Genomic DNA, 14,359 nt, shown 5'->3' on the forward strand with positions numbered 1-14,359 from the left:
TCAAAAAGTAGAATCTAACTCAATTAACGCTGAAACATCATCAGTAATAAATGTTGAATCTATGTTAATATGTGATATTGAACCCAAATTGAAAGTGACTGTTGTCGTTTATGTCAAATAAATGTTAAATTGTCAACCACAAGTGACATTTTAATCCATATTCATTTAACCGTCATCTAAAAAAAATTGTCAGTCTTTTGGTTATCTAATACAAAATTTTCTAAACCCGCTTAATCCAATTCAGTGTCCCTTGAGGTGGGTTACACCCTGGATAGCTCACGAGTTGATCACAGGGCCACATCAAGAACAAAAAATGAGACGAAAAAACTGTTAAGGACAATTCAAAATCCCCAATTAACCTAACAAGCATGTTTTTGGACGGTGGGAGGAAGGTGTGATACCTAGAGAGAACCCATAAAAAACACAGGAAAACATGCAAACTCCACACAGAAACGCCCCAGTTGGAATTCAGACCAGGAACCATCTTGCTGTGAGGCAGCCATGTTAAACACCACCCTGCCATGCAGCCCCAAGATAATTTTGCAAAGTATAATTTATCAATGATCTAAAACACATTTTATGTTTATTTCCTTTATTCAAAATTCAACCCATTTTTTTTGTTTTAATTAACATTTAGCTAAATGAAAAATAGTACATGAAGGACCTTCATTTGATCTAAATGAGGAGCGTGATATAAAACATGTCTTCAATAATTAAATGTATTTTTGGTAAAACAACATCATATATAATTTTTGATTAAGAACTTTCGTTGTTGATGTTGACGCTATTCAAGAGACAAGATATAACATATAAAGCATCAACAAATAATCAAGGTTTGAAAAAAGAAGACAATAACATACCAAAAATTGTATACTATTTTAATATAGAAATTCTACTGGACAATTTGAACTGGCTTATCTGTGTTGGGAAAGTGGCAAGCTTTAGTTTGTTTGTCAACCCTTTCAGTCACTCAAAGATTGAAATTAATATGTTCTATTTCATCTTCAAAAAACAGGCTGCAAAGTTTTCACACATGTAATCACCGATTATATATAACTTATTATTAAGTTTGTTTTACCATCAGAAATCCGGTTTAGAAAAAGAGCAAGAGATGGTGGCAGCAAGAAGATTTCTCTTTACCCTAAACCTGACTCGACATATAACGGGGGAGGAGGAGATACTAACTTCAACCTGTACCGGTGAAAAATTGATGCAGACAGACACTATTCAAATGTCTGTATAACTTAATTATTCCTTAAAAAACACAATGCATTATTTTTCAAAGGAACAAGTAAAATTATAAAAGGAAAGGTAATACATATTACTCAACTTAGCCTTTCTCTCAGCAACAGTAAGGTAAACAGTCATCTACTGGCAGAATGATGAGCTGGCACTGCATGTAGGTTGCTACATATCCTGTTATTTTGCGCTGTTTTAATAGGTCATTCTATGACTTACAAACTTTCCAAAACCAATAAGATGTTTGTTATAATCTGATCATTTAGGTAATAACAATTGTCTCATCCAGTAATTGTTATTTCTAAAAGCTACTTAAAGAGTGTATATTTCTTTGTACCTAAGTAAACGTGACAAGAAATTTGAACTTGATTGTTTCCATTAAAGTAAATAGTAAAAAAAAAAAAAAATTCTTATATAACCTTTATTTTAACCACTTTTAATTTGGTTTGATTGTCGAGAGACAATTTATGGATGTAAGACAACAATTCTTTCAGCATGTGTTTGAGGAGTTTGAAGGTTAGGTAGGTTGATGAGTTTAACACTGTAGAGCCCTGACCATATTTCCCCAATGTTTTTTTTTTTACAATGGCTTTACTGGTGCTGTACCAATGATGCACTCCATGACAAATTTGACTGGTAAAGAATTAAAGAACGTCAATTAGAAGTCCGATGTCTGTATTGGGATATAAAACATTGAACAAAGAATTGGTAGAAATTAACCTTGCAGATTGATACTGTGTGCCAATTCCAAATGGATGAGTCAGATGAGCCTGACATAACTGACATTCAAGTTGCTATTCTCACAGTAGTTGATGACAGCACTGTCCACTCCATTCCAGTGTGTTTTAGTTCCTTGAGTATTGCTGTGATGGTGGAAGACGATCTTGTGAAACATGATTTTCCAAACTTGGCTGATGTGTTTTCAATATATTTCATCTCTTATTTAGACTACCCCAGGAAACTACTTCACACATTTACCTTAATTTAGAAAGTGTTGATGGGGCTTGATGATCGCAAACCACTGAGAGCCTGCCTAACCTGCTAAAAAAATCCAATTTTGTAAGAGTAGTCCAAGTTCTGTAATGCATATGACTTGGCCAAATACTGCATATGTGTGTTTGTTTGGTCCTCTGACTAAAATTATGGCAATTAGAACAACAATGTTGGTTTCAAAATATGAAATGTAAAGGCCTGCTATGTTTTTCTGGTAATTGTATGTTTTGTTCTTTGAAATTGAAAACATAAATCAAGCCATTTTTATAATTTTGCTCATCTACATTAGACCATAAAGAAAATGTCCTCGTTTAAAAAAATTTGTTTGTATATTTTACATAAAAAAACAAATGACACTTGACTATTCATACTCATACATATTCTGAGAATGGCATTTATAGTTTTTGACACATGTTCTGTAAATGTTTTATGAGGCAGAAGTTTTACAATTTTCATAGAAAATTTCTGGTGCTTTTATTTCTGTTGTTGGTTTTCCAAAAATATTTGTGACCCGCTCTGGCGAAATGAGTCGGAAGTCGCAACGTTCTATTTTGAGGTACGGGCAGATAACGTGAAAAAACAATGGATTAAAAAAAAATTTTTTTTTTAGCTAATTTCAAAGAATAGACATTAAAAAACAATCTCCCAAAGTTGTATAGTCCATATAATTGAGGAAAGGCATGTAAATGACAATTCAAGTTGACTTGCAAGTTGTATTAAATGCGTTAAAATTGAACAGGTTGAACAAATTCATCGACTCCTCTCCCGTTAACGTCTACCGTTCCTAATACCTCTGAGGATTTCCCTTTACCTCTGAAACGTCTCTATCTCTGCTCACTTCATAAAACCAATCAAAATGCTTAAAAATGTACACACTCAGTGACACAAAGGCCCACAATAGGCGGGAAGTCACGTTTCGAGTGACTGGTGCACGCGATTGGTCCAGCCATCACTCCTGTCAAACTAGCTATCTGTGTTGGTGTAGCCTAAACTAATCGTAGAAAGTCTGTCAATATTCGTCATTGTCAAAAAAGTCATCGTCTTATTACAATATTAGTATCGTGTAGTACTGTAGTGTAGTGTAGTGTGTTGATCTGTGTTTTCGTTTTAAAATGTCATTCGCTAAAGAAAGTAGAGTCGCGAAAGCTTTAAACTCTCGTGGCGTCCAATTTTAGCTCTGCTGCTGGACAGCAAGACTTGCTAGCGCTAGTTACGGATTTTTTTACTGACGTGATATCTTCTGAAGAAGATAATGACAGCGATGTCGAAGACTCGGATATGGAAAAGGAGCAAGAATTCGCCACTCATGTGGAAGATGACGATGAAGTCATTGAGCAACCTGTGACTGATATTAATGAGGTGACGAGGGCTATGTCGAGCTGTGGAGCAGTGTGTGTGGGAACAAAAATAAATATTTTCTAATCATTTGGGCTTCAGTCTGGTTTAATACCATTTTATATGTGTACAAATGCCTTTGGTAAAATTAAGCTTTAAGATAAAGAGTTTATCCCCTTAAATTCACAGGATTTTGAAAGCTATCAACAAAAAAACGGGCAAAAAACTTTAAACGCGATTTTCTCAGGTTTTCAATCGTAAAAAAAGGGTGGAAGATCATAAATCAAATGGCCATATTTTGAAAACGATCCAACGTAAGACTTTGACTATGGTATCATTTTAAAGCTTATTTCCATTCCTTTCTTTTGATACCAAAATCTCAATTTTGACATTTGGGTCACTGTGACTCATTTTGCTGGATCAGGTCACATTTATATTTCCCAAAATGTTTTCATTTTAAGTGAAAAAAAATTGCAATAGTAGTTATTTGTCTTTTTTAAGTCACCTAAACTTGATTTTTTTTAATGAATCAATAATTTTAAATAAAATTTAGTTAATTAAGAAAATGAAATGTAAACATTTGAGCTAAATACACATTTTATTTTTTAGTATTTGTATACTTAAAAAATAAATTGGTTGACTTACATTTTTTGATGTAATGGTTTCTCTGAATTTGGGTTTATGGTGTGATATTATTACAAATTTTACTTTAGTCAGGTATTTGGATATCTTTTTCTACGTCTGCACTTGAATTGATCCCTGAAATATAGAAAAGACTTTGATATGAAATCCAGCATGCTAGTGTTGAGTCTATATCAAATATGACCCAAATATGACCCTGTATTAGCAGTTTTTTGCCCCTTGTTGAACAAGTTGCGTGATCGTGTGCTAGAATTATACAATTGAATGCTACATCAGTGAAGTCTTCATGCAAGCTATTCATCATTACTTTGCCTAGAATAATACACATAACTGCACTCAGATGCGGCGATCTCCATAGAGACTAATGAATTATACATACTAGATACAGAGAGCTGAAAAAGAATACAAAATAACTCTGCTAACTGCTTCTGTTTAGGTATCATTATAAAGTAAAACAATGGGAATACACTTTTTTTACTCAGAACACAATCCCTCACAATGAACAGCCCTACGATATCCCCCTCATTTAAAAAGCGATCAAAGTCCCTCTCTTAGTGAGCTGGTACTTTGGCTCCTAGATGCTGTTTTCAATTTCACCAGTATGCAAATTTCCCCCACATTTCCATGTGAAGTAATGAGGAAAATAAGAAAGTCCTAACCCCAGATAAAATGGGAAATGGCTTTAGAAATGGAAACTATTCACTGTATGTGAGAGTACTCAAACACCCCCCCACATACACACAATGTTGACAAAATATTACCTAAAATCAAAACAAACTTAATTTCAAAACATACCTTTGGACAGCATTACTAAACTGATTTTTTTCTTTTCAGTATTCCTGGAGTATCATTTTATATTAAGATTGTGATGAAAACTAAACATATTAACCTCAGGGAAACAACAGATCAGGGAATTAACAAATGCTGTTTAAAAGTGCTAACTGTTTAACATGTGAACGATGAGGTTTATTGTTGTTAAAAGATTGGGTTAAAATGTTTTTGATAAAAAAAGACGATTAAGTGGATTATCAATTTTGATTGAAAATTATTCTAACACACATATAGAATATTTCATAAATGGAGATGAACAAAGAATGTGCGTGACACGGTCTTATTTGGTGGTTGAATATAGGTCACCAGACAGTAATTTACTACCTTGGATCAAGGATATGGAGTCTAGGCTGGTTTAATTTATCATCTGCAGCTGGCTGAGGGCTTGGTGTCAGGATTACATTACATCGACAAAATTACAAATTGGCTGCAATTTTCCCTAATAAAGAGAGTATCGGGACATAAAGATATCAGCAAAAACATCAGATGATGAGTTATGTTGAAAAATTGCATTAGCAATAATCCCAAAATTATTGCCATATGAAATATTTGCCATTATGTTTCACTTTCTAATTAACTTTCTAATTTTTGTATCTTGCATAATCAGTGAGAACTAGATATTTTTGGCTGTTTAAAGAATTACATGTCACAATAATACACAGAAGTATTTACTAAGTTTAATATATTTATAGGAACCAGTGTCATGTTTTGGTGTCCTGCTTGTAGGAAGTCACCCAGCCAATTAAGGCCTATACATACTGCGCAATAACAGGTGGCAAGAACAAAGTTAGTTCTAGTAATGAACTTTTCATACTTCACATACATACAAGAAACTCAAGTGCAGAATTCCTGGGAAGTCCTCCTATGGCCTTCCCACTGCAGCATATGTCACTGTGCTAAGCATTGCGGTAATCTGACAGAAACAACAAGCCTACCTATTTCCACAAATTATTTGCCATCTGCATGTCTTTATATGCTTTACTTGTAATATATATCAACTTGATGCACACTGGACACATCAACAGTGATGTTACCTGCAGTCACTGAGTGTTTCGGGTCTTTCAAGCATCATACACTCTCACCCAAGCGACCCAGCTGGGGTTGATTGGGCCCCAGCTTTTGTCCACGTAGTGCTACCCCACCGACAGTTCTCCTTTCTTTATCCACAGCCACCTTGAGGCAACTTCTGCTGCCTCAGTGACCTCTTTGATGGCCCTTCGCTTACTGGCCCCTATGATGCCCAGGATGTTGTAGGCCCTGCAGAGAGACTGGCCATCGAACCTTCTGCATCCCATCTTAATGGGCTCACACCGCGTTCGCCACCCGTTATTCCGGCACTCCTCCTGTAGCTCAGCGTATTTTGCCCTCTTCCTCTCATTGGCCTCCTTGATACAGTCCTCCCAGGGTACGGTGAGTTCTAGGAGAACGATTTGCTTAAAGGTCTCTTAGATGAGTAGCATGTCGGGCTGCAGTGTTGTAGTGGTGACAGTTTCTGGGAATTTCAGTTGCTTCCCCAGGTCAACTTTCAACTCCCAGTCTTGTGCTGTGGCAAGCAGGCCCGATGAGGTGGCCTTGGCAGCTGATGACGGGTTCTCTCCAGCCCGGACGAAAGCAATGGTGTTCTTCACTGGGCGGAGGCGCTTACAGTGGCCAACTCCACAGCTGATGGAGTTCGCTATGGCCTTCAGTATGACCCAGAATTAACCTTCCAGACCCCTCAGGTCATCTGGATCCCGTCTTCTATCAGTTCCCAGAGTCAGAACCAGACATGGAGAAGCTGCGTTCAGCTTCTATGCTCCACATGTCTGGAACAAACTCCCAGAAAGCCTCAGATCAGCTGAAACACTCAGTGTATTTATGTCCAGGTTGAAGACACACCTAGTTTTAGCTGCATTTGAATAAAGCTCCAAATCTGAAGCTTGAGTTTCAAAACCTAATAACATTTTAACTACTGATTTTATCTGATTTTATCAATTGTTATCTATTGTTATCTATCTATTGTTCTTATTTCTTTCTTTTTTGTTTAAAATTTAAATCATGCTTTTTATTTCTACTGTTTTAATGTATCTGTAAAGCACTTTGAATCGCCCTGTAGTTGAATTGTGCTATACAAATAAACTTGCCTTGCCTTGCCTTCAGGACTTGGTCATGGTGCCAGCGGTAGCGCCCCTTGCCCAGGGCTTTCGAACAGCAGCTGAGGATGTGTTCCAGGGTCCCCCTTTTCAGACAGAGGTTGCAGACTGGTGACTCCACCAATCCCCAGCAGAAAAGGTTGGATGGGCTCAGTAGTACATCATAGACAGCCCGGATCAGGAAACGGATCAGGAGCGATGGGGCTCTGCTTTCCACAGCTCCGCCCATGAGACTGCGGTCCACTGCATGCTCCCATCTTGTCCAGGCTCCCTGCTGCCGCATTCCAACCATCCTGCTGGCCCGCTCCTCCTCTACTGATGCCCGCACCTCTTGCTGCACCAGTGATCTCCTGTCCTTCCCCTGTGCCTTGAAATGTTGTGCCACTGCCCAGGCCGGGTCTACCATGAGTCACTGCTCCCACCAGTGTCCTGTGCCGTAGCCGTGACTCAGCCACATCCACAGCCTCAGCTGCCCTCCACCTCCGCCCTGTCCTCACCTTGATCCCAGCCTGAGACACCTTCGGGTCCTCTTACTCTCTGCATTGCAGCACCTCCCTCGTCTTACCTTGAATCCCTCATTCAAGCTGCTGATGGGGAGCTTCAGCTTGTTCTGGCCATACAGGGCGATGCTGGTAGCTCCGAGGTATCCCCAACCACTTCCGCAGAAACCTGCTGACTCTTCTCTCGAAGCCCTCGGTGGTGGAGATTGGAACCTCATAGATCAGGAGGGGCCACAGAATCCTTGGGAGGATGCCGTGTTGGTAAACCCAGGACTTGAACTTGCCAGGTAGGCCTGACTTGTCCACTGCTGCTAACCAGGCTTCCAGCTCAAGGTTGGTTGCAAGGATGGCTGCCGTGTCATTCAGGCTGCAGTCGAACACCTTTCGTAGGCTCTTCACTGGTTTCTCAGTGATTGATGATATCTGGGTAGTACCAAGTATGAAGCGGAACTTTTTGGTGACCTTACCTTTCTTCAACACCAGAGATCTGGACTTTGCTGGCTTGGAGCACATGCAAGCCCAGGTGGTCATCTCTTCCGGAACCTTCAGGATCTACCTGCTCCCTGGGACGTGTGGTGTTGTCACCGTCAGATCATCCATGAAGAACCTTATTGGCGGCTGGCGGACCTGGTGAGGGGACCTCTGCAGACTTCACTAGCATGTTCATGGCGAGTGCGAATAGGATCACTGAAATGGTGCATCCAGTAATGATCCCCTTTTCAAGCCTGGTCCAGTCTGATGTTTTAGACCCAGCAGAGACTCTGAAACTGAAACTATTGTAGTAGTCCAGAATGAGGTCTGGGATGTGGTGCCACCGTAGGGCCTCCTCTACCAGTTTGTGGGGCATGTACCCTTAGGCGTTTGTGAGGTCCAACCACAGCACCACCAGTTCCTCTTATTCACCCGGGCTACCCTGATCAGCTGCGTGACCACGCCTGTGTGCTCTTTTGAAGGAACTTGGCTGGCACGTTGTTCCAAACATCTTGGGGAACTAACCACAGATCTTCTGTGGATGTTCTCACATCCTTCTGTCTCTTCATATAATCACAGACACACTCAATGATGTTGAGATCAGGGCTCTGTGGGGGCCATACCGTCACTTCCAGTACTTCTTGTTCTTCTTTACGCTAAAGATAGTTCTTAATGACTTTGGCTGTATGTTTGGGGTCGTTGTCCTGCTGTAGAATAAATTTTGGGCCAATCATATGCCTCCCTGATGGTATTGCATGATGGATAAGTATCTGCCTGTATTTCTCAGCATTGAGAACACCATTAATCCTGACCAAATTTCACATTTGGACTCATCAGTCCAGAGCACCTACTGCCATTTTTCTGCACCCTAATTCCTATGTTTTCGTGCATACTTGAGTCGCTTGGCCTTGTTTCTACGATGGAGGTATGGCTTTTTGGCTGCAACTCTTCCATGAAGACCACTTCCGGCCAGACTTCTCCAGACAGTAGATGGGTGTACCTGGGTCCCACTGGTTTCTGCCAGCTCTGAGCTGATGACACTGCTGGACATCTTCCGATTTCGTAGGGTAATAAGCTTTCATCTCCTACACTAAGTGCCGACCACTGAACCATCCTCAACGTTGCCCGTTTCTTTGTGCTTCTTCAAAAGAGAACAGCACATCTTGAAACCCCAGTCTGCTTTGAAATCTTTGTCTGGGAGAGACCTTGCTGATGCAGTATAACTACCTTGTGTCTTGTTGCTGTGCTCAATCTTGCCATGACATGCAACTGTCTTTCACAACCTAACCTTGGTAGCAGAGTTTGGCTGCTCCTCACCCAGTTTTAAGCCTCCTACACAGCTGTTTCTGTTTCAGTTCATGACTGTGTTCCAACCATTGATGACCGTTAGCACCTGTTTGGTAGAATTGGTTGATCATACACCTGACTAATCCTACAAAATCCCTGACTTTGTGCAAGTGTACCTATAAGAATTGATGCTGGTTTCAAGGCAAAAGGTAGTAACACCAAATACTGATTTGATTGAGATTTTTTTTTGTTCGCTCACTTTGCATTTTGTAAAGTAATAAAAATAATCAATCATTTATATTTCTGAAAGCATTCTTTGTTTACAGCATTTTTTTCTCACCTGCCTAAAACTTTTGCACAGTATTGTATATATATTCTTTTCTCGCAGCCCTGGAAGAGACAATGAATTTGTCTGTTCTTGTACAGGCATTTAGGTGTCTATAGTATATATTCAGCAGAAGGTGCTGTGGGATAGCACACCAATGTAACAAAGGTTGCTGTTGTGACTGTTGGAGGACTGCCCAACTGAAGTCATTCATCTGTGGAGGAAACTGGATTTTACTCTGAAAGTCCTTGGTTTCCTTTCCAGGTCGCTAATCCTCCTGATCAAGTCGGTAAAAACCCCTGAGACTGCTTGCCCACTCTTTTTCCTGCCAAACCTCTGAGGACAGAGGTTACACACTCTTTCTTCTTGCCATACCTCTGAGAATAGAGGTCTCCCAGCTCTTTCTTCTGCAGCCCTCCCCTTTCTCTCCATAGGGTGGGGAGGGCAACAACCTCCGCTCAATATGTTCTTACAGCCTACATGATCTTCTCTCTCTCTCTTTCTTGCAACCCACAAAGCCCGCAAAGATCCTCTTTTAAGGCTGAGTGCTAACTCCAACAAGACAAGTGACCAGAATCTATCTTCTTGAGAGCACGAGGGATTCACACCAAAGACTGGACCTTGACTGGGCACCGGACCATTTTCTTGAATGACTGAAAATTTTCCAAGGAGTGTGGTAACTAGGGTTGCCAACCGTCCCTTGAAATGGAATTGTCCCGCATTTAGAAACAAAAGCACCGTGATAAATACGGGATGATTCCGTTTTTCAAGCAACAGTTGGCAACCCTAGTGGTAACAAAATAACACACTGGCCATTAGCATCAGTGCCACACGACTAAGCACAGGACATCATTTGTTTAAAAAATTAAAGTTCATTTTAGTTGTACCATTGATTTAATCATTGAGCCAGCTTTAATACATTCTATTGTACTATTTTAAAGGAGAAGTTGTCTCATAGTCATTGTTTATGTTTCATTGTGAGAACTCCTTGTTGCGAATGTTAGTGCTCGGATTCATAGCTGTCATATATGTTCTGTGTGTGTCATATCTGTCCTGGATAAACCGATATATTTTAAGACTGATACTGGATTTCAGTTTTAAGCGTCTGACATAAGTCAGTGGTGCCCCGAAGGTAATCTTAGCAAATTTTACTAACTGTCCTTGGACACTTATTAACATTTGCTCATAACTAATCCAGCTCCTGCTTGATCCCCAATATCACTCAGAAGATTCTGAGAATCTTGCTTGCTCTTTGTAAGCACACATTGATAGTGAACTGATACTCTTCTCTTGGTTTGTATGAATAACTGAAGATCAAAGTGGCAGCGAAAAAGTTGATGTATTTTTTTTAAGCAAATATGACATAGGAAGAAATAAAACATGAATTTCCATTGGGAAACTGAACTAAAGGAGTAAAAAATGCAAACTATCATCTAAAAAAAGATTTTTCCTTGCCTGTATACCATAAACATTCGTGAGGACTCCCTCTCCAAACCCTTCATTCTTATGGCATCAAATACTGCTGGGGCAAAGCCAGTAATGTATTTGAGGTACATACAAGTTGCTCTTTGCTGTCTGTGACCTGATGCATTGGCTGTTGCAATATGTGATGCTAGGAGTGAATGTTTCCTCATCAATGAGTGGCGTGCTCCACATCAGATAATTTATTTCTCTTGTGAATCCAGTGGGAGACTTTAATTTTCTGTTTTTACTAATGTTTTAGATTTGGGTAACAAAAGTGGCTATGTTTAGTGGCCTCAGAAAAAAACATGTACCCTTCAAAAAAGACACTATATCCTGTGTATTACAAGGACATGGGTCCTGTGGAAAAAAAAAAAGAAAAAATTATTGTATGTTATGCACTGGTAGTTGCTGAGACTGGGCTTGCCTCCTTAATTAACCTTTATTTACACAGAATTTCTCCCGAGCAACAACTGCTGGTGAATAATACAGCCTTCATTATAACCATCAGTGTCCCATATGATTGTGTCTGTTATGCATAGAGATACAGTATTTTTGTGTTCATCTTTCAATAGAGTTTGTGAGTTGGCTCAGTTTTTCATTGGCTTACAGAAGGTGAGATTAGAGAGTAGGCAAACCAGTGAGTCACACTGAGAAAAGCCAAGCAGTGCTTTCTATTAAAGAGCTTTAATAACTGTGAACCAAAAAAAAAAGAGAAATGGTAAGAAATGTGTTGTTCAGTTCACTTCAGATTTTAGCTGTTTAGTTTAATGTGTGTTTTTATTAATGTTATTATGAATTTCTCCCACAGGGGGATGAATAAAGTAATTTTCTATTCTATTCTATTCTATTCTATTCTATTCTATTAGTAGCAGAGAGCCTTAGAGCAGCCAGAAGGTGGACTGCAGATCTGTGTTCTTCAATTGTTAAAAACTAAATACACATATCCATTTTTTAATATACTAAAAGGCAGCACACTCTTGGGAACGTCTTGAATTAACAACTATGATTGTGATTGTGATTTACCTAGCTTCAATGCTGTTGGTAATTAAAAACATGGGATAACAGTAATGAGAACATTGAATAAAAATGCATAACTGTAGATGGAACCAGCTATTGAAGAAACCTGTAACTTTGATCTTTTAGGCAAATGCAGTTGAGACAATCAAGAATCGCCTTTGCTTTCTTGGTGTATGATACAGCTTCTGTTGAGTGGGAGCTTAGTTTGAAACCATCTAATAAGTATTAATCTCATTCCCTTCTTGTCACACCTGTCTTGCAAAGGACCATCTGCTGCCTAGAGGCTTGTTTAATTGTTTTGCTGAGTCTCTGTCACATGTTGATGTGTCTGTGTCCATGCTTACGTGTATGTCTGAGTCTTGTTGGAGGCTGCCATTGGAACATAACAAATTTTGCTGCTTGAGGTGGCAAGAGTGAAAATCAATAACATACCACCCTTCAGTAAACTGGTGGAAAAAAAATCAAATATCAGACAAATGCAATTGGAAGACTAGATGATGCAGATTATTGCTTATGTTTCTTTCAATTGTTTGCTTTTATTTTCCATTAGAGATACAGTAGTTGAATTGAAAGGTTTTATATCTAACTTTTAGTTGAGCAAATAATATTTTATGACCTAAAATTGAAAGGTAGCTGGAAAGAGTGATATTTAACAGATGTAAGACACATGACTTACAGCAAACTTACATACATACACTTTTTACATAACCCAGCAGGAAATAGTTTTTGTAATGACCATTTTATAGGCCATCAGTGCAATAATTTATGGTAGCATATTTTCAAGTTTAAATGCTGAGTATTTGTCCCGACAGAGCTGTATGTAGCGTTATTGGGTATTTATATACGTATTAAATATAAGGATTTATGAGATGTTCTTACAGTCTCAAATAAACCTTACCTCGAATTCAGGGCACCACCTACCTAGGTTTTAACTTAATTTAAGTCACAGTCAGGGAGGAAAACTGTTCAAAATCTTACAATCCTGGTATGTTAAATTAATAATCAATTTAATGATCAATTAATATTCAGTCTCATATCTCGCTACTTTCGTGAAAGTTCTCGTTTGGTTGGACAGACATTACGTAAAGAAAGCATACGACACAATCTGTGATTATAACATATATATAGATATATGAACTGTTTATTACATTGATATGATCTTAGACATGAACCTTTAAACAAACAGGAGATGCATGGAATATGGGTGATTATATAAAACACTTAGTGAATATAAAATAAAATATGGGAATGGAGAGATACTGGATTTATTCAAATAGTTTGGGTTGGCTGACTATTTGACGCTAAATACTGACATTTCGGATTAATTTATCATTCTGTGAAAGCCTCGAGACATCCATCAAACCCACTTTAAGGTGAAAACGGGTCGGTCTTACTGTGCTGAAGTTCTGCTTAGTCAGCTCGGAACACGGCAGCGGCCACGGGGGGTCCGAGGGGATTTCTCTTCCGCTCTCTGGGCCTTCCTGGCTGTGGTGGCTGACTTTAGCGGACTAATCAGTTGCTTCTTTCACTGGGAAACGGGAACGATGGTGCCGAGGGCTATGGTTAGATGATCGAATCTTCTGAGTGTCAGTGGGTCCGTTGCTTCTCTGATGAAGTGAACTTAAGTTCACAGAAGATTAATAAAAGGTTGCTTGGAGTTGGCTTCTTGGTAGGAAAAGGTGATGATGGCGTGGAACAGCGGAGGTTAGGACGTGCGACGTAGAAGGACGTGGATGGCGAGGGACGAACAAAAACACGTAAAACGTGCATCTTCAGAGTATTTCAATCTGTTTCTTTGTTCGGGTCTTCCTCGTCTTTCTTTGGGTCCTGCTCCGTCCTTCTCCTTCCTCCCTTCCGTCGTCTTCTCCAAGGCTCATACTCTCATCTTTCCGTGCTCTTCAAATCTCTCTGAGCAACTCATCTGATCAATTCTCCATTGTTCTCCCTCTGAAAACAAGAGCGTGCTTCTGGAAAACAACGAGAGCGCAAGAAACAAGAGACAAGACGCCTGAAGCGAGCCAGCAAACGAGAGAACTAGAGAGAGAGTGTTTTTCGCGGGCTCCGGGTTTTGACTCTCGGAGGCGGGGCTTACACTACTTTTTCAGCCAATGATATGCTTGAAC

At 39.5% G+C, this 14,359-nt stretch overlaps 1 protein-coding gene across 1 annotated transcript; it reads right to left on the reverse strand.

Annotated features, from left to right (window-relative positions):
- Positions 1-6,173: 6,173 nt before the first annotated feature.
- On the reverse strand, positions 6,174-9,194 carry LOC142383524 (uncharacterized). Its single transcript, XM_075469190.1, is given in 8 exon segments — positions 6,174-6,722; positions 7,174-7,555; positions 7,557-7,734; positions 7,737-7,807; positions 7,809-8,294; positions 8,296-8,566; positions 8,569-8,633; positions 9,037-9,194. Coding segments are annotated over 8 exon segments (2,160 nt in total).
- Between the last annotated feature and the right edge of the window lie 5,165 nt (positions 9,195-14,359).

The sequence above is a fragment of the Odontesthes bonariensis genome, chromosome 1 (assembly GCF_027942865.1).
Source record: "Odontesthes bonariensis isolate fOdoBon6 chromosome 1, fOdoBon6.hap1, whole genome shotgun sequence".
Lineage (NCBI taxonomy): Eukaryota > Metazoa > Chordata > Actinopteri > Atheriniformes > Atherinopsidae > Odontesthes > Odontesthes bonariensis.